At 42.6% G+C, this 21,215-nt stretch overlaps 1 protein-coding gene and 1 long non-coding RNA gene across 3 annotated transcripts in view; one reads left to right on the top strand and one right to left on the bottom strand.

The window, feature by feature from the left end:
- Positions 1-21,215, top strand: part of TMEM255B (transmembrane protein 255B) — a 99,877-nt gene that overhangs the window by 46,380 nt on the left and 32,282 nt on the right. Inside the window, exon 4 of the mRNA XM_075590467.1 lies at positions 12,605-12,694. Coding sequence (XP_075446582.1) covers positions 12,605-12,694 — 90 coding nt within the window. The remainder of the gene's footprint in view (positions 1-12,604; positions 12,695-21,215) is intronic.
- The window catches only part of LOC142489526 (uncharacterized), a 32,832-nt gene continuing 23,568 nt past the window's right edge, over positions 11,952-21,215 (bottom strand). For both annotated transcript variants that reach the window (XR_012799881.1, XR_012799880.1), the window contains 2 exons: positions 14,062-14,178; positions 11,952-12,835 (listed from right to left, as the gene is read on the bottom strand). This is a non-coding gene — a long non-coding RNA (uncharacterized LOC142489526). The remainder of the gene's footprint in view (positions 12,836-14,061; positions 14,179-21,215) is intronic.

The following is a 21,215-nucleotide window of genomic DNA, read 5'->3' as shown; positions in this document are numbered from 1 at the left end:
TGATTTATTTAACAAAAATAAAGCCAAAATGGAGAAGCCATGTGTGAAAAACTAATTACACCTTTTGATTCAATAGCTTGTAGAACCACCTTTAGCAGCAATAACTCGAAGTAATCGTTTTCTGTATGACTTTATCAGTCTCTCACATAGTTGTGGAGGAATTTTGACCCACTCTTTTTTACAACGTTGCTTCACTTCATTGAGGTTTGCGCACAGCTCTCTTAAGGACCCGCCACAGCATTTCAATCGGGTTGCGGTCTGGACTTTGATTCTGTTGTAGATTTTCTGGTGTGCTTAGGATCATTGTCCTGTTGCATGACCCAATTTCGGCCAAGCTTTAGCTGTCGGACAGATGGCCTCACATTTGACTCTAGAATACTTTGGTATACAGAGGAGTTCATGGTCAACTCAATGACTGCAAGGTTCCCATTTCCTGTGGGTGCAACACAAGCCCAAATCATCACCCCTCCACCACCGTGCTTGACAGTTGGTATGAGGTGTTTGTGCCGATATGCTGTGTTTGGTTTTCGCCAAACTTGGCGCTTTGCATTATGGCCAAACATCTCCACTTTGGTCTCGTCTGTCCAAAGAACATTGTTCCACAAGTCTTGTGGTTTGTTCAAACCTAAGCTGAGCTGCGGTGTTCTTTTTAGAGAGAAGAGGCTTTCTCCTGGCAACCCTTCCAAACAAACCATTCTTGTTTAGCCTTTTTCTAATTGTACGGTCATGAACTTTAACATTTAACATGCTAACTGAGGCCTGTAGAGTCTGAGATTTAACTCTTGAGTTTTTTGCAATTTCTCTGAGCATTGCACAGTCTGACCTTGGGGTGAATTTGCTGGAACGTGCACTCCTGGGAACATTGGCAACTGTCTTTAATGTTTTTCACTTTTGAATAATCTTTCTCACTGTAGAATGATGGAATTTAAATTGTTTGGTAATGGCCTTATAACCCTTCCCAGATTGATGGGCAGCAACAATTGCTTCTCTAAAATCATTGCTGATGTCTTTCCTCATTGGCATTGTGTTAACACACCTGAATGCTCCAGACCAGCAAACTGCTAAAACTTCAGCTTTTATAGAGGTGGTCACACTTGCTGATGATCAATTAATCATGGGCATTTGATTAGCAGCACCTGTCTGCTACTTAGCATTTTAATTCCTATGGAAGCAGTAAGGGTGTACTTAGTTTTTCACACATAGCTTCTCCATTTTGGCTTTATTTTTGTTAAATAAATCATGACACGGTGTAATATGTCATGTGTTGTTGTTCATCGGAGGTTGTATTTACCTAATTTTTAGACCTGCTAAGGAACAGATGATTGTTATTATGTCCTGATATGTAAAACCATAGAATTCAAAGAGGGTGTATTTTTCACATGACTGTATAGTGATTGTAAATGTTACAATTTTATTTGTCTGCTAGTGTTGAGCTAGTTTGACTTTGACCATCACTTTGTAAAGATGAAGAGTAATTGCTGGACTACAGCATCTTCCTATTAAAGTAATTACAAATGATTATTTTTTTTAAAGAAACAACCGAAAATAAAGTCTACAGTAGCAGGTGTTGTAATAATTGCCAGTGAATGGCACTATTAAATGCAAGCCTTTTGAGGTCTATTGCTCCATGATTGTCCATCTGTACCTAGAAATGCTAGGAGTGGCAACTGCATTTTTAGCGATAGATTGTGGTTTGGAATTAATCCTATAGGCAGCAGCTGAGAGGTGTGTGGTTGCCTATGCCACACAGATGCAGAGGAATCGTGTATTGTTATTGCCAAGCACTAATAAGCCATGCAACCACATTGTGATGAATAACTGCAGATTATCTTTTGTACTTACTGTATAAGCATTGTAAAGTCAGCAGTTCTATTTGGCTTTACAACACACTAAAACACTAATAAAAATATGATGTCATAAAGACAGAAATGTCTGCCGAGAAACCATATTCTTCCAGATTTTTAGATTTGACTAATCTTTTTTGACAAGTTTTACAGCGAGAATGAATAGGGTTGTCTGGGAGCTCAAAAGCTGTGACCCTATGTGTCAATGATCCATACAGAGGTTTTAATCACACAGGGGACACAATGTGATTGAGATATAATACTCAAGTTCAATAACACATGAAGAACATATTGATCCCTTGGTGAAGGTATGATTCATTCACCTCTCTTTAGGGCTTTCCTTAAAACATATGTACTCACTGTTTAGTCCCCTGTGGTCCTCATGCGTGCAACCACAGTTAGAGTCCAAGAATTGAAAAAAATGTTGTATGGTGCACAGCAACAAAACCAGGTCTTGTGGCAAATAAAAAATCAATTTATTACAACTACATATAAAAACGGCAAGAGTACAGCCCTCCTATGCGTTTCGTGCTTGTAGGCACTTTATCAAGGAGTTTATTTGCCACAAGACCTGGTTTTGTTGCTGTGCACCATATTTTTTTCAAGTTTTACAGCGAGCCTCTTTTGGGCTCATCACTCTCCCTCCATCGCAAATAGTCAGTATGCTTTAAAGTCATCCCACTTGTGTTTGTGAAGATACCAGATCCGTTTATTTTAATGAGACAGAAATCTACTATTAACAATACATATGTAATTCTCCTATTCTTATTTTCATCTCTACTGTTGCTTCCACCAGTGCTATAGCTGCCTCTGTCCAGTCCCTGATTATGTTGTAGATATACTGATGGAATAATAATGGGTGTCAGGAACTTTTCTAGTACAAACAGGAGCTTTATTACCAGCCATTGATGATGCTCTTCACACTTAGACACACCACTCTATTCACAGTTCTCATTTATTTACAGTGTTTGTACTATTTGCTTCTCCCCTGTGTACCCTCATCTGAATACACTAGGGAGGTACTGAGGCTTGTTTCTCTTTGGGTTAGCTGAATCGTCCCTCTTCTGTATAATGTCCCAAATGTCCCATTACTAGTGAGCCCCTTGTGGGCATTTGCTGACACTATCTCCTCAAGATCAATAAATCCCTGTACTGTATACTGACTGTCACCTCTGGGCAGACTGGGGTCTGAGTTAGCTACTGACGTTCCGTCTGGGCCGATCCGACTGTGCCCTAAAGTTCCTATCTGGGGAACACCTTTGGAGCATAGGCTTCCTCATATCTGATTAACTGGGTTAATCATGGCCATTGCTAGGGTCGCTATGTGGGTAGGGCACTTTCCCTACACTATAAAACAATAAACAGGAACACACCAATCTCAGTACACATATCTTATACACATAAATATTTACATTCTTCACAGTGAGGCTCCTCCATCTGTCACTCCCTGGAACTTAGTTCTAGAACCTTTGGACTAGCTGTATATACCCCGATGGTGACGTTACTGGCCACCGAGCATACAGGAGGCCTCATTTCTGTCAGGTCACTCTATACCATCCAAGGAGAGAGGGGCGTTACTCTGCGTGAGGTTAACCCATTAAGGCCATTAACCACTTACACTAACTATTTGCTAACTAACTAGTAGTCCCTAGAGGGAGGTTACACTAGTATAGTTTTTGATCGTGATCTCCCCAAGAAAATTAGAAAAATTACCTGGTATATCACAAGGGTCCCAGATACATCAATAGGAAACAGTACATGTTACAAGTCCCTGTGCAAGGTTAGCTGGCCCTTTATATAATGCCATTTTCGAGCTATGTGAATTTTTGCAAAAATGTGGCAAAAAACAGACAATTTTCAAAAAATATTGTGTGCATTTGATTTCATTTCTCTGTTGCTACCATAACTATTGTGTGTTGTATTTTGCATTTCCTATCATTTATTCAGAACACAAGGTCTCACATGATATTATTACATGTCAAAGAAAGGCACTGGTGCTAAGGAAAACTACCACTTACTGTACATTAGTCCTTTAAAATAAAGGTAGCACATTGTGTAATGTCGACATAATACAATGTTATATTGATGTGAAGTTATAAAGACTATAAGAATAAATTCATCCTCACAATAAACCTCTAGCTGAGAGACAAACACATGCACCACACACATTACCTAAATATCCATATGAGCCAGATGTTCTATATCATTAGGATAACTATCAACAAGTATATTTGTCTTGGTAAAATCCAGATCTTGAGATGTAGTAGCTAAGGACTACCCCTATTGTAGTTACTGAATTGATCCCTGCAGTAGAACTGATATTGTGTTTTATATCGGGGGAGGAAAACCTGCAATTGAATCATCTTACTATTTGAAGCACATTAGTAAAATGAAAGTCCTTTATTAGAAAGATAAGGCTATACTCTGGCCCTCTTCAGTGATGTCTCCAACACGGTCTAGGAAATTTGGTCGCAGTCGTTTTGCCGCAACCAAATCTCCGCCGGCGTTTAGCTGCCACTTACCTTGCTGCTGGGACATCTCTCCGTCAGCTGCTTCGCCGCCAAGGTAAGCCTCTAATCTTACCCATTATCCTAAAAACCATTAATCTTAACCCCTAAAGCTACCCCTGCCCTAAAAACCTTAATCCTTTACCCTAAAACCTGTTACTCTAAAACACCTTACCCAAACCTTAATCCCTTACCCACAAAATGAACCCCTTTCCCTAAAATCCTATCCCCTACCCTGAATGCTAAAACCCCTTAAATTAACTTATCTTACATGTGAAGGGGCTGGCGGAAGAGTGGTCGTGGCGTAGGGATCCTCGGCAGGCAAACACTGGCGCCAACTTGGTTACGGCATGACGGCCGCAACCAAATGTCCCAATTCGTGTCCAACATACTGTAGCTCCAGTAACAACAGCGGGTTGTTATTCAAAATATTATCTTTTATCACGGTCACACAGCAGGTAAATATGTGACTCGTGATCCTAGAAAAGACTCATCTCTCCTTGATTCTTCACATTCATTCACTCAAGAAGTCGCACCATCTTCAACTATGAAATATTGCCAAGATACGCCTTTTTCTCACTCGAGGTGCAACTAAAATCTTAATCTACTCACTCATCCGATCCTGCCTCAATTACTGCAACCTTCTCTTAGTTGTCATTCCCAATTTTCAACTCCAATCCAAAATCCTGCAGCTATATTCATCTTCCTTACTGACCGCTCCACTTCTACTGCTCCTCTACACATATCCCTACCTTGGCTTCCCATAGACTCCAGAATTAAATGTAAAACACTAGTAATGACTTACAAAGTTCTCAATGACACTGCTGCCCCCTCTTACACCTCAGCCCTAATCCACAAATACATACCTACACGCCCCCTACGTTCTTGCCATGACATCCGCCTTTCCTCTCACCTTGTTACCGCCTCTCACTCCCGCCTGCAAGACTTCTCCTGTGCTGCCCCCTCTCTGGAATTTCGTTCCACGCAACATTAGCCTCTCCCTTCACCTTTTCAAAGAAGCCTACTCGCCAAACCTCTAACATCCAACTTCCCTTCCCCACAAACCCCATATGGACCAGCTGTGTGGTTGGAACAGCTATGTGGCTGGACCAATCTCCACCCTATGTAACATCTCCTCCACCCCACCTCAAAACATTAATGGCTTCAGCTGTCAGACTTGGCTATATTCTAATCTGAGCTACACCTTATCCTACAATAAGCAGCCATCTTACCTTCCTGTTTCAACATTGTCTTTCATTCCCTCTAGATCAGCGGTGCGCAAACTGTGGGGCGCGACCCCCAGGGGGGGTGCGACACTGCCGACAGGGGGCGCGGGGTTTACAGAGGCCCCGCGCGCTTCCCAAAGGCACTTAAATTAAGTGCCGGGGGAGCTGCAGGGCCTCTGTAAACCTAACTTACCGTGGCTCCGGCGGCTTCCTCCCTGCGTCGCCATGGCAACGCGGCATCAAAATGACGCTGCGAGGTCATGTGACGTCACGTTGCTATGGCAACGTGACGTCATTACGCCGGAGCGCGGGTAAGTTGGGGTTGGGGGGGGGGCGCGGGAGTGAGGGGACAGCCGTCAGGGGGGCGCAGGGAAAAAAGTTTGCGCCCCCTGCTCTAGATTGTAAGCTCCCACAAGCAGGTCCTTAATTACCTCTTTATATCTGTTTGTGCATGTTTGTCCTCACCTGCATGTAACGGTTTATGGTTTTGTAATATATACAACTCTGTACCCCATGTACTGTGCTGCGGAATATGTTGGCATATCATAAATAAACAATAATAATAATGTAACCCCCCTCCTAAAGGGTTATAGAAGATTGGAGTTTATCAGGCCCCACCCTGTGTTGCCATTGGATCATGACGTCACAGAGAGTATATTATAAAAGGGTAAGGTTCGAGAAGGTTAGGTTCCTGGAGGCCAAGAGGAGAGGACCTCCATTCGAAAGTTAAGAGTGGGCACTGATGGAAGAACCGTATTCATGTGTCTGATATAAAATACAGTGCAAAACTGTCAATATGTGTATGAGTAGTCCTTATGCTTGGGGACACAAGTAAACGACAGTTCCTGGTGCCCATTTTTATACACCCTTATTACCTCATAACCCAGCTAGAAGAATCTTCCCGCAAACAGGACAGGCAAACGGCAGCACAGCAATGGATGGAGAGAGGCTGATGGTAGATTTAAAAGTAGACTTTATTCAAACAGCGTGCTGTCAGGTCCTCTGACGCGTTTCGGCCCGTAGGACCTTTGTCAAAGAGTGACCTGGCAGCTGAAAAAGACATCCTAAATAGTGTGTGTTAATCCAGTACACCTGTGTAACCGCCCAATCAAATGGACCACAGGTTACCTAAATAACACAATCACCACAGTGGATATGTAAAGTAAAAACACAATAAAAACAGCATGACAGGAATAGGCATAGCAGATCTATACAATAAACTATTTTATACCACATAATTTGTTTTAATAGACATAAATCCCGGTATTAATATATAGAAAATGAGTTCTGTCATACAAATCCTGATATCAAATGCAAACTTAAAATCAAAGCACGTTGATTGCTTGAGTCTATCACATATTCAAATATAATATTTAATACACCTGAAGGCAAATTGATAGAAGAAAGGGTAAGGGAAGGGAAGGGGGGGGGGGAGGAAGAGGGGAAAGGGGGTGGGAAGGGGAGGGGAGGGGGGGAAGGGGAGGGGAGGGGGAGAAGGGGGGAGGGGGGATGGGAAGGGGAACAGGGAGGCAAACAGAAAAGACCAAAAACCAATCCTCAAACATCTAGGAAATGTTTCAACTCCCATTCAATATTTAGCCCATGGGGTTGTAGTGTATTGAGGCAAAAAATCCAAGACATTTCTTTCCTGTTAAGACTGTTTAGCCTATTGCCTCCTCTAACATGGATGGGAATGTGTTCCACTCCATAAAATCTGAAGTTTTTTAATCCTCCTAATGGACATGTCGAAAAATGTTTCGATACTGGATGGAATAAATCTTTCTTATTAATAAGTCTCAAATGTTCTGAGATTCTAATATGTAAGGGTCTGATTGTCCTACCAACGTACTTACTGTTGCAACCACAAATGATAACGTAAATGACGTAACTGGTATGACAGTTGATAAACGCATTAATTCTGTGTCTTTTTTTGGGAGAAATAATTTGTATGCGTTTCGTGGGTAAAGCGTATTTACAACATTTACAAAAGCCACATTTGTGGAAACCTTTAGGTATACTTTGTAAGTGGGATTGTTTGGTAGACTGAAATAAGCTCTTAGATATACTTGAGGCAAGTGTATTTGCTTTCCTAAAAGCAAATTTAGGTCCAGAGCTGGTGTAAGCTCTCAGGTCCGGATCTAATTTGAGAACGTCAAAGTATACCTAAAGGTTTCCACAAATGTGGCTTTTGTAAATGTTGTAAATACGCTTTACCCACGAAACGCATACAAATTATTTCTCCCAAAAAAAGACACAGAATTAATGCGTTTATCAACTGTCATACCAGTTACGTCATTTACGTTATCATTTGTGGCTGCAACAGTAAGTACGTTGGTAGGACAATCAGACCCTTACATATTAGAATCTCAGAACATTTGAGACTTATTAATAAGAAAGATCTATTCCATCCAGTATCGAAACATTTTTCCATTAGGAGGATTAAAAAACTTCAGATTTTATGGAGTGGAACACATTCCCATCCATGTTAGAGGAGGCAATAGGCTAAACAGTCTTAACAGGAAAGAAATGTCTTGGATTTTTTGCCTCAATACACTACAACCCCATGGGCTAAATATTGAATGGGAGTTGAAACATTTCCTAGATGTTTGAGGATTGGTTTTTGGTCTTTTCTGTTTGCCTCCCTGTTCCCCTTCCCATCCCCCCCCACCCCTTTCCCCCCTCCTTTCCCCCCTCCCCCTTTCCCCCCTCCTTTCCCCCCTCCCCCTTTCCCCTCTTCCTCCCCCCCCCCTTTCCCTTCCCTTACCCTTTCTTCTATCCATTTGCCTTCAGGTGTATTAAATATTATATTTGAATATGTGATAGACTCAAGTCATCAACGTGCTTTGATTTTAAGTTTGCATTTGATATCAGGATTTGTATGACAGAACTCATTTTCTATATATTAATACTGGGATTTATGTCTATTAAAACAAATTATGTGGTATAAAATAGTTTATTGTATAGATCTGCTATGCCTATTCCTGTCATGCTGTTTTTATTGTGTTTTTACTTTACATATCCACTGTGGTGATTGTGTTATTTAGGTAACCTGTGGTCCATTTGATTGGGCGGTTACACAGGTGTACTGGATTAACACACACTATTTAGGATGTCTTTTTCAGCTGCCAGGTCACTCTTTGACAAAGGTCCTACGGGCCGAAACGCGTCAGAGGACCTGACAGCACGCTGTTTGAATAAAGTCTACTTTTAAATCTACCATCAGCCTCTCTCCATCCATTGCTGTGCTGCCGTTTGCCTGTCCTGTTTGCGGGAAGATTCTTCTATCTACATTTCACTGCAGGCACGCCGGGTAGGTGCTGAGTCCACACGCTGATCCCACGCTGTTCCTCGTCATTTCGGAGCGACGCCTGAGCCGCCGGTCATGTGACCGCCCTCTGCGACGGTTCTGTTGCAGGAGGGTTGGCGGCGGAATCATCCACGCTCCACACAGGAGCCAAGGCTATTACATCTGGCCTAGCGTGGCAGCAGAAGATACCGAGGCACGGAGGATCACAATCAAGATCAAGTATACCACACCACCTACAAACCGTGAGTCTTTCTATCTCGGCGTATTTGGAGCTCATTCTGAGCCAGCCGCTGGGAGAGACATCAGGTTATACTTTTATGCTGCTTCATATAGCAGTGTGGTATGGTTTTCATGACTTTATCCTTTCAAGGCTCACGGCACCACCCGTTTCATTCTATTGAGCACCTAAGGGGTTAAAATCTACTTTTTTGACCTGGATATACTACTCATCACCCAGCTGCCTGAATCCAGCACCCTGAATCAAGGTAATTGTAAGGGAGTCAAGGAGTTAAACTCTCTTTACAGGGCAGGAGACTGAACTAGGTGTTGGGTTTCCTGCAGGTGATGAGTAAAACTCCTGATTGAACAGGGGATAAAAATGCCCCTAAATCTCAACTGGCGAGACCAATTAGAAGAACTTCCAGCAATGTTACATTTCTCATCAAACCATTCTGCACCCGAGATAACTCCAAACAGTACTCCACAAACCCTTAAAAGTAAGCACATAGCCTACTGAGTATGCAGCATCGCAATATAACTCTAACGCCACACTAGAATGCGATTGACTCTACCCACAAGATCTACAATTAGAAAAGATGCACTAACGCTGAATTTATCACTCTGTCATGATTAAAAGGATTAGACATAACTCACGTAGCCCCCAACGGCCATCTACAAAAAAAATCTCTGTCCATCAACATTACCCCAATTTAAATCACTCAAAAGAGACTGGAAGGCTCTATAATCCCAACTTGTTTGCTGATGAAGCCTCATCAACTATCATCATTAACTGACACACCCTTTGGAAAAGAAAGCTACGTCATGTCAAACAGAAACAGCGAAATACAGTCAAACCTAACATTTACAGGAAAAAAGATTGGCAATTAAAAGTAAACCAAAAATCGATATATGTAGTATATGATGTAGTCTCCAAGTTAAGTGAACAGAAAAAAGGACAAAAGACGGCTCATCACTCTCATGCAGTCCTGATGCGTGATGGGGTTGTAAGTCTTCTTTACTACGAGGCCCCTAACAATATTGCTGGTACATTTATAGACTGGTACATGTATAGACTGGTGTAGTAAGCAAGTTGCTGTATTTTTACCTCTCGGGTAGATGAAATTGTATTATTTTGAGTGCATATATTTTTTTCCTGGCTAGAGTGCTGTTTATATCACTACGCTATTTTTTTTAAACTGTTTCAACCTATGATTGTATTGCTATAGAATAGAGATAATTATTGTGTGGTTTACAGTACGTGGATCTGTTCTCTGTTGGTAACGTCACATGTGCTATTGTAATATTCTCAGTGCTGATAGCATGTCAGTATTGATACAATTTCCTCTTGATTGGTTTTTGTCATGGATCCCTTCTGTTTGAATGATTTAGCAAGGGCTGTCAGGTTTCGGTTCCCGTCTTCACTGTTAGAATGTATGCAGTGGGATCAAGTTGCATCTCTGAGTGAGTTTATTTGCTTTATATTCGTGGATTAAACATAGAATACCAGAGGTAGCTGTATGCTATCGAGTGTCACTGGGTAGCAAGGCAATTTATTTTATCTTCAGCTTTACTGGTGAGTGGACTGTGAAGAAGGAACTGTGTTGTTTCTCAATCTTATTTTTACTGCTGCCCTTGTAAAGATGTGTAGTTCAATATGATGTGTATCCAAATGTTTTCTTACATCTGCCATATCTAGCTTGCAAGTCACCTTAGCCACCATGTGTCCTTTGATATCCTTTTATGTGAATACATTTATCCTTCAGTTCTTTACTCTGTGGCATCAATAAACAAATCACCTTATTACACTACATGTTTAATTTCCAAAATGCCCTTCACATAATCCCCTTCTCTATGCAAAAAGGTACGTCATGTTCCTGTTTCTTCTGTAAACCAGGTAATCTTCCTGGTTGGCAGTGCTCTTGCTATGTGGCTTGTGCATAAACTGTGAAACCTTGCAGCCAAAGGTCTAGTAAAGTCAGATAAAGTTAGATCCTTTTACAGTTTATCCCAGTGAGGTTTAGTACTGGGCAGACACACTTTCCTTTCCCAGTGCACATCTCCCACAAATAGAAGCTAGTCTCTAGTACAGTGTTTTCCAGCCTTTTGTTTTGGTTAAGGAAGCCTAAATTATATTCTAAGGAACCTAACTCTCTCTAATAGCGCATCTGTGATCAGATGCATTATAAGGGACCTCAACCCTCTCTAATAGCGCATCTGTGATCAGATGCATTGTAAGGGACCCCAACCCTCTCTAATAGCGCGTCTGTGATCAGATGCATTGTAAGGGACCCCAACCCTCTCTAATAGCGCGTCTGTGATCAGATGCATTGTAAGGAACCCCAACCCTCTCTAATAGCGTGTCTGTGATCAGATGCATTGTAAGGGACCCCAACCCTCTCTAATAGCGCGTCTGTGATCAGATGCATTGTAAATTCTTCTGTATTCGGTACAATTTTCAAATGACCAGAAAATTGCAGCTAACCCTTTATGGATGCCCGGGGAACCCAGGAGTTCCTAGGAAAATACTTTATGAAACTTTTGGTTGAAAAACACTGCTCTCGCACAAGCTCACATTATGCCGTTTGTCTGCTGTGCTTACAATCCAACAATATAAAAACTGAAGGTAAGACTCCAGTTCATTCCATTGTATTTTATGCCTCCAATGGGTAATGTGTACAATTCCTACTGTATCTAAGTCAAGCTCGGTGAAAAGAAAAGCTTCTGATGTTATCTTCATCAGGCGGCTAAATGTTATTTGTGTATGGATCCTTGTGTATCCTTTAAGTAGAAATGAAGAACGGAACAGACATCTCTGAGCAGTACCTAATCTTTATTCATAGAGGCAAAAACAATTACGTTCAGATATACAGGTAACAGGCAAAAACAGGCATACAAGCTATGAGAATTTTTGCATTTGTTGCTGGTTGTAAATCATTCTGATTTATCTATTTAAGCTGGCTTCAAACAGCCATTCCTAGCTGCCAATTAACATATGCATGGCTTGTTGGAAATTACACAATAATTTAAAAAAAATAAGACCGTAAGTATTTTAAAGGCTGAAATTATGTTATCAGCAAGTCTGGGCGCAAAGCCTATATTCTTATCTTGGACTTCCATTTTGTTCCCGAGATGTTCCATAAACAACTCACTTGTTTTAAAGGCAAATGTGTTTTTTTCTCACATTTCACAATCTTTCTACCAATTCAACAGTTTACTCAAGTTATAACAAAATGGAGTCTCTACACACAGCAGTTGACAAAAATGCTCACAGCAGGCACTGGACTAGTTAAAGGTATTACTACAAGCACAGCATAACTTCAAAGCCAATAAAACACGAGAATACTGCAAATGGGAAGAATTACATCCTCTATTTACTGTATGCATGACGAACGGATGTGATTAATGAATCAGTTCCTATTATACCCTCTAAAATGCCATATGCTTCTTCATCATGGCATTTTGTAGCCCATTTAACACAGAAAATGTTTTTTCTTATCCTAGCTGGTAGCCTCCATCGTGTTTATCAGTTTTGGAGTGGTTGCGGCCTTCTGCTGTGCTATAGTTGATGGAGTCTTTGCAGCTCGACATATTGTAAGTATTTCACGTTACTCATGTTTGTACTGCCTCTTCACATAGACCAATTTTTATACTCATTAGGTATATCAGAATGCTTCCCTGATAAGCTATTTCAAGTAGTTGTTGCTTTCTATTTCTGTAGCTACTGGACAACCACTGAAAAACAGAAACAAATATTTAATAAAACTTAGTTAAGCATTTGTTCTTCGACCAATTATCGTAATCTCAAATGTGGCCAGAAGTGGGCACCGGAAGTGCTAATATTACAGTGCTGTGTGTCCCCAAAAATGTATGAACAAAACAACAAACGTAATCACAAAATACACAAGAGCACACTTAAATAAGAGCACACTTATTTGGAGAAGACTACATCAAGGCAGAGATTTCCATCTCATTTTTTTTTCCATTCACCAGCAAGGAAGTTATTATATTGTTAGGTGTGTATTATCTCATGTCTTGCTAAGCTCTCCTACTACTGTAGCTTCCTTCACTCTTTCAAATAAGGTAGGAGGCCCCAAGATATTTTTTATAGTCCCTGAGATGCATAACTGCCAACTAGCTCCAATTTCACAATGTGATAATGATTCAGCCCACACATTCTTTGGGTCTTACTCCATTATACTAATGACTCATAATGGACTGATAAAGTCTCTTGTTCCGTTCCATATTCCATGAATGTGATCTCCTCTAGAATGGGGGTGCTCAACTCCAGTTCTCAAGACCCCCCATCCCTCCCAACAGGTCAGGTTTTCAGGATATTCCAGCTTCAGTACAGGTAGCTCAATCAGTCCCTGCTTCAGCAGAGGTGGATCAATCAGTGGCTTAGTCTTAGACTGAGCCTCTGATTGAGCCACCTGTGCTGAAGCTGGGATGTTCTTAAAACTTGACCCGTTGGAGGGGCTGGAGGACTGGAGTTGAGCACCCTTGTCCTAGACAATTAGATTAAAGCCCCCTGAATCCTAGACCTCATGAGGTGGTACCCATGTCATGGGATACTCAAGGGGTTAAATGAAAGCTAACTAGATAGGCACCCGGTATACATTTGTCCCCAGACTATTGTGTATGACATCACAATTATAAATGAGGGGAGGCTCGGTATGTTGGGGGTGACAGAAATCAAATAGCGAGTGAGTTAAAAAGTGAGAGACGGCAAGGTGGTGATAAAATGAGTTAGTAAAATAGGTGTTAGTGGCAGGGATATAAGAGTGGAGTTAATATTAAGTATAGAAAAATAAGAATGTTTATGCGTTGTTAGAAATATATATATTATTTTATTTTTCATGCAGTTTTTTTTTATTTTGCTCGGCATCGAAGGGCAGTTTTTTGGTCACACATATATATGGCCCCAGTTACACTATCTGTATACTTTTTCCTATTCTCACCATGTATTCCTGTACTTCCAGCAAATCTTCCCCCTACCGCACCATATAGGGTTAAACTAACCAACCACAAGAGTCCTTCAGAGCTCCTCATTCTTCAGGGTTCTCCTGCAGAGTGGCCTGTAAGGAAAATGGTGCGGAATATGATTATTTTAATCAATCTGGTACATTAGGGGTTAATGTGGTAACTGTTTGTTTGGAAAAATACAATATATTGGGGTTATGACAGGTCACGACTCTTCCTGGGTCTGTGCAGAGCTTCAAAAGAGTGCTAATCGGTTGGTTATCACTTATGGCCCACTAAAAGTACAAGATGTGTTGTATTGGGTTGATAAAGTCTTAAGATAAAGACAGTTGTTTTGCCAGAGATGGGATTACAATATGGCTCTCTTGACATCTTTACATACAGGATCCTTTTAAAGTTATTTTCAAAGCATTCTCTGGAGGGGTCTGCAAGGTGCAGGAGGAGTGGCTAAGAAAGTACTCCACAATAGAGTAAATTTATAAAAAATGAGAATATCCTGTGATAACCTCTACCCTAAAGTATAACGTTCAGATATTTGTAATTGTAGCAAGGAGACGCACGAAATAAGACCACACACTACATGGGTAAGAGGTGCCATGGACAGATATCCATTTGTCCTCAAATTTCTGAGCAAGACATCCGTCATAATCGCCTGAATCTATTGATATGACTCATGTGTGTCTCAGTATTAGAGAAAGGACGTTATAAGTGCGTTTATACATTGAGGCAAAAACGTAAATATCTTTTTAAGGAATTTTGTTCTCTGTCGTAAAACCGTCAACCTTGCAGCTCATTTGCGGCAGGGATGGGCTTATGTTGTTTCAATGGGGAAAAAATAGTACATAAGTCTTAGCAAGGTGTTATCAAAATCAGAATTTTCATCTTTCCACGCCAGTAAGCTCTCTGGGGAAACCCTATGAATGTACTGTATAGGGATTTCTGTTTCATGTTTTATCCTGTTATTTTAATAAACTGTTCTGCATTTACTGTAATTATATGTTCTTATAATTCTTTCGCTGTAATCTGAAACATTGTATTTTTATAACTATTAAACAATTCTTTAATAAGTAATGCTTTGGTCCTCTAAATAAATTGGAGAGATTATTTACATTTTTATAAATATTAAACAATTCTTTAATAAGTAATGCTTTGGTCCTCTGAATGAATTAGAGAGATTATTTACATTTTTGGACACATTTTGCTACAACAGATTTTTGCGCGTACATAGTTTTTTTAAATAATAAACAGAGACCTGTGACCCTGGCAGATATATATTAATTTACATATTTTATTTATATTATATATATATTATATATATTAATTTATTATATATATTAATTTACATTTAGTTTATTTCTTGGGTGGTGGCACTGGATAGACATGATTGCAATTGAGTAAGGGCTTAATATAAACTAATTGAAAGTACCTTGCGCAGAAGAAAGATGAGTTGGCTAGAGTAGCCGTGTGTATTAACCCTGGTTGCATATCTATGTCATGTGCTCACTTGTGTGCTGATCGTGACAGATGGTATATGGGGACGGATTGAGTAGAGCTATTTGAGGGATCTTTGCGAAGGTGAAAAGTGGGCCAGCTTGCGAGCTGTGTATTAACTCTTGTCCCGTATGCAGGTCCTTTGCTCACAGGTGTGCCGTACGTGACAAGCCTTTTCCTTCCTTTAGTACCCTGGTCTACAAAGTATGGGAAGGTCAGAGGACGCAACCTAGGATTATGTTTCCAAAGCACATGCTCAAGGTTCATGGGATTTGTAGTTTTCATGATGCTCAATGGAAGCTCATTTAGTACAAACCTTACAGTATATGCAATGCAAGAAGTGCATTCATTCTGTAGTTACCAAACAGTCAAAGTACAAAGCTAGCCGCTAAGGTTATGAAGCTGTTTTAATAAAAAATGTAATACTAGTGTACGTGAGCAGGGAGTCTCCAGAGCAGAACCGTGTTGATTTCAGGTCCGGGGATCCCCTGCTTCCCGAGATACAGGCCCCGTTATGGGGGTGCCAGTATCTCCCACGGTCATGTGACGTGAGCCATTTAAATGCATAGGAGATACCGGCACCCCATACCGGGGCCTGTATCTCGGGAAACAGGGGGTCCCCGGACCTGAAATCAGCGCGGTTCTGCTCCGGAGTCCCCCTGCTCACGTACACTAGTATTAACATTTTTATTAAAACCCTTCTATCGCTGGTGAGATATGCGCAGGGAGAGGCAGCTCTCCTTGTGCAGCTCTTTATGAAGCTGGGCCAGATCGCTGCAGATCGCTGGGTGAGCCCTTTCGAGAGAGGCAAACATCACGTCACTGGCTCCTCGACAGTTTTGGGCATTATGCTATCGCAGATATTCAAGGCTTTCTGAATACCGAGATAGCAACGCTCAAAAAACTGGCGCGTAACTGGCCTAGCAATTTTTTTTATGAAGGCTACTAGAATATGCCCCAATGTGTTATATGTCAACTTCTTCTAAAAAGGAGTATACAGAAACTACTTTTTTTTAATGATTTCAATTTAGACCAACAAGCAAAGAGGTAAACAACAGACTTTAGCAAGTGGCAAAGCCCTAGCTAAAATGTACTTTTTAGTGCTGCATTTTGAAAAGCATTTAAATACAATTCCCATTAAAGTAGAATGGATGAAAATGCACTTATAAAATTAAGAGCTCTAATATATTAATAGCTTGATGAGCGTTCACTATTTTGTTGAAGATAGGCACATGTAATTTACAGTGCAAACCTCTGACATAGCTAATCCATTAAAGAGCACTTTCCACCCATCTTACAAACTCCTAATGGAACAAATAAATTATAGTAGATAAAAGCACACATTTGAGATACATACACACACATACACACACTTGGAGAGAAACAGAGATGAAACCAGGGAAAGTGTCAGGAGCCAGGTGCCATGCACCTTCACGCGCAGGCGCACAGTTCCCCTACCTGCTCTGACAGCCGCTGATGGGGCTCAGGACTCGCACGCTCTCACACACGCACTCCCGCTTCCTCCGCACATGCATGCCGCTCCTCCTCGCGCCGGACGGCGTCCTCACGCAGGCGCACGCGGGCTGGGGTCATAGCGGGAGTTCCCGCCTCCGGATCGCGGTGCACACTCCCTGTGCGCGGCTCACGTGCATGACGTGCGCGCCACGCATTAGAGCTCCATGGCAACAGGCATTGATTGCTTTCAGCACCCTCACCTGGCTTCCTTACCTTAGCTTATTACAGGCTCCGCACGGACACTCCCCGGTTCCGCCTCCTGCTCGGATTGGGCCATCTCACCTAGTTAGCCTCAGCAGTGCCACTGGCACATTGGCTGAGCATAAGCTTCCTGTTCCTGTGCTTACCTCTCTTGTCTCCTAGTTATCCTGCCTTGTCTTGTTTGATCTCCCATGTACCGACCTTGGCTTACCTTTGGACCACCGCTTCTCTGGAACCCCAACCTTGGCTATCCTCGATCCTCTGCAACTCTCCAAAACTGAACTCGGCTCTCGGACCTCGACCATTCTACCTTCTCCTGCACCGACCCTTGCGACTAGTACCTCCAACGTTCCAGACTTCTCCTACCCTCACCTTGGCAAGTATTACGACAACTCTACTCTCCCTGCTCCTGACCCGGCGAGTTCAACTACGCACACTCCAGACCGGATCCCTGTGCCTGTCGGTGGTGTTTTCTCTATTCCCACCTCAGTACCGAGGGTCTCGTCTAGTTTGTGGTGGGCACAGCGTGACAGTATGCTCAGCCCCACAGACATAGACCCCTCTGAGGTGGGAAACATCTTGGCGTCTCATGCCACCATGTTTTCCAAATTGCAGACATTTTTGGATCAGTCCAGCCGCCGCATGGATTCACTGCAGCAGGATGTTAGATCCCTTACGGTCCAGGTGCAGAACATTTCTGCCCCCACTCCCTTGATTCCTCCCACTGAACCACCAGTAAGTGCTTCGTCTTCTGAACCCAGACTCCCGGCACCCAACCGATATTCTGGAGACACCTTGGAATGTCGCGGGTTCTTAAACCAATGTTTCATTCAATTCGAGATGACACCCGCTCGCTTCCCCTCTGCAAGATCCAAAATAGCCTACCTTAGCCTAAAATAGTCTCCCTTCTCACAGGTGATGCCTTGGATTGGGCTTCCCCCATCTGGGAGCAGAGGACCGACCTCACACAAGATATCGGACGATTCGCCAAGGAATTTCGTCGTGTCTTCGACACCCCTGGGCGTAGAGTGACGGCTGCCTCTTCCCTCTTTCACATCACCCTAGGGAGCCGCCCAATGGCCAGGTTTGCCCTAATAGGATCCTGATTCCCGTTTCTCTTAGTACCGGGACTTTTTGCATTCCAGCCGTGGCCTTCATCGACTCCGGATCCGGAGGCAATTTTATAGACCGAGTATTCGCCCAGAAGAACAACATTCCCTTCATCAAGAGGAAGAACCCCGTGGGTTTAGAGGCCATTGATGGAAGGCCACTCCAACCAGCCTTTATTGTCCTTCAGAACATTGAACTGTCTCTCTCTATTGAAGGGACCCATATGGAGAGGATTTCACTCGACGTCATCCACTCGCCTTCTGTAGAGGTTATCCTGGGGCTTCCGTGGCTTCAACACCATAATCCTGTCATCAACTGGACCAACGAGAGGCCCATCACTTGGAACACACAGTGTGCCACGTCCTGTGCTCCCTTGATGCAAAAAATTTGAAGTCTGATGACACCCTTAGTGGAGCAGCCCTCCTTACCTGAGGTCTACCAGAATTTCCGTGACGTCTTTGACAAGGCAAAATCCCAAGCACTACCCCCACACCGCTCCTTTGATTGTTCTATCGACCTTCTGCCCAGTTCCACTCTTCCCAGAGGGAGATCTTACCCACTTTCACTCCCGGAGACCAGAGCTTTTTGACCGTTTACAGGGAGCAACAATATTCACCAAGCTAGATCTTCGGGGCGCCTACAACTTGGTGAGGATCCGCAAGGCGACGAGTGGAAAACGGCATTCAAAACGCGAGACGGCTACTATGAGTACTTGGTCATGCCGTTCGGCCTTTGCAATGCTCCACCGTTTTTTCAAGATTTTGTAAACGAGATTTTCAGAGACCTTCTCAATCACTTCCTGATCGTATATCTCGACGATATTCTAATCTTTTCCAAATCACTCCCGGAGCACATCAACCATGTCAAGCAGGTTTTAGTACGCCTCCGTGAGAACCACTTGTATGCCAAATTGGAGAAATGCCAATTTCACCGAAGTTCTACATCATTTCTGGGTTACATTGTCTCGGACGCTGGTTTTTCCATGGACCCCGCCAAACTCAAAGCAGTTTTGGATTGGCCCATTCCTACGTCTCTCAAGGCCATTCAAAGATTCCAAGGAATAACAGGGACATATATATAAATGCAGAAAGTAAATACTGCAAACACTCACACGGGCAAATGTGAGTGTAGTCTTGAGGAGGGTATCTCTATTCTCTCCACATCCAAAATAAGAACAAGGGATACTCCTGTAAAAATAAAGGAGATCAGGGTTTAGGGGAATGGGGAAATAAAAATGATAATAATACTCACACGGCCACGTGTGAGCCCCCACGTGGAATGGTATCTTTTCTTTCTGTCCCAATGCTGTAGCAATTCCTCCAGGTGAAAGAAATACTTAGAGATCAAAGTCCAAGTGGCGTGTGTACTTTATTAAAACATATTAAAACAAAAAAAACCCTTAGGTCTAACACCAAGGGGGCTGGAAACATAAAACGCCAACCGGTCCTCAGGAGATTTGTTTCCAGAGTGCGTGGTGCGCAGGTAAACTCAACCCGCGTCCGGGTACAGTCCTTTGCTCCTCTGCCCTGCTCCTAGACGTGGCCTCACTAGTTCAAAGAGGATCAGAGGTTCGAACAACGCGTTTCGCCCTTTCTTGGGCTTCCAGGTTCCGTCTTTCACCTGGAGGAATTGCTACAGCATTGGGACAGAAAGAAAAGATACCATTCCACGTGGGGGCTCATTTAACTGTGGCCCCTCTGAAATTGTATTGTGTCTGAAACTATTTTGTGTCATCAATTCTTTTTGAGGGAAATTTCGCTTGTGAACGGCAGCCGGTCATCTGAAGAATCCACCATCAAGATCCAAGAAGAAGAAAAGAAATTTGGTTTAAAGAGGATACAGAAGGAAGAAGACGAAGAAAAGAAACCTTGATGTGATAGCACTTACATAAGGCCGTGTACGTGTTTTTGATATTATACACTCCACCATCAGCCCATTTACCAACTTGGGGAACTATATCCCAGAGCTGTATAATCTGTCATTTAGTGTGCCTCCACCTGTGCTCCCCCTTCTTTCCCCTTTGTCTCCGTATTTTCTAAGGACCCTGGATAGATCCTTCATGGGGTTAGAGCGATAGGAAGAGACCGAGAAGCAGATGAGAACCTTTTGGGATTCTTAAGGTTGTGTTGTTCTAATTAAGAACAAGTGAATTTTTCTTATTTACTGAGTTGTGGGGTAGCGCACGGGTTTTCCCTTTATTACAGGAGATTTATCAGGAACGTCTCGTCCATTGTCGCTCCCATTGTTGCCCTTACGAAGAAGGGGGCAGATACTACCTCTTGGCCTTCTACAGCCACTCAATCCTTCAAGCGCCTTATGGAGTCCTTCGTCTCGGCACCCATCTTGACTCATCCAGACACCAGCCTCCAATTTACCCTCAAGGTGGACGCCTCGGACATTGGAGCTGGAGCCATCTTATCCCAGAGGAAGTCTCCCCAGGCCAGACTGCACCCCTGCGCATTTTTTTCTAAAAAAAATTCCACAGCCCAACAGAACTATGACGTCGGCAACCGTGAGTTACTGTACTAACCATCAAGCTCGCTCTGGAGGAGTGGAGACACTTGCTTGAGGGTACGGAGACCCCTATTACCATCCTTACAGATCATAAAAACCTCCTTTATATTGAGACTGCCCAGCGTCTAGGAGCTCGTCAAGCCAGATGGTCACTTTTTTCCCCCCATTTTAGTTATATAATTTCATTTATACCAGGATCAAAAAATTTGAAGGCCGACGCACATTCCCGCCAGTTCATTGTCGAGGATAAGCCGGAGGTTAAATTGGAGACCATCCTTCCAGCTAAATACATTCTCGCTGC

This window comes from Ascaphus truei, chromosome 3, assembly GCF_040206685.1.
Source record: "Ascaphus truei isolate aAscTru1 chromosome 3, aAscTru1.hap1, whole genome shotgun sequence".
NCBI classification, from domain to species: Eukaryota; Metazoa; Chordata; class Amphibia; order Anura; family Ascaphidae; genus Ascaphus; species Ascaphus truei.
This window is presented reverse-complemented; position numbering and strand designations above follow the sequence as displayed.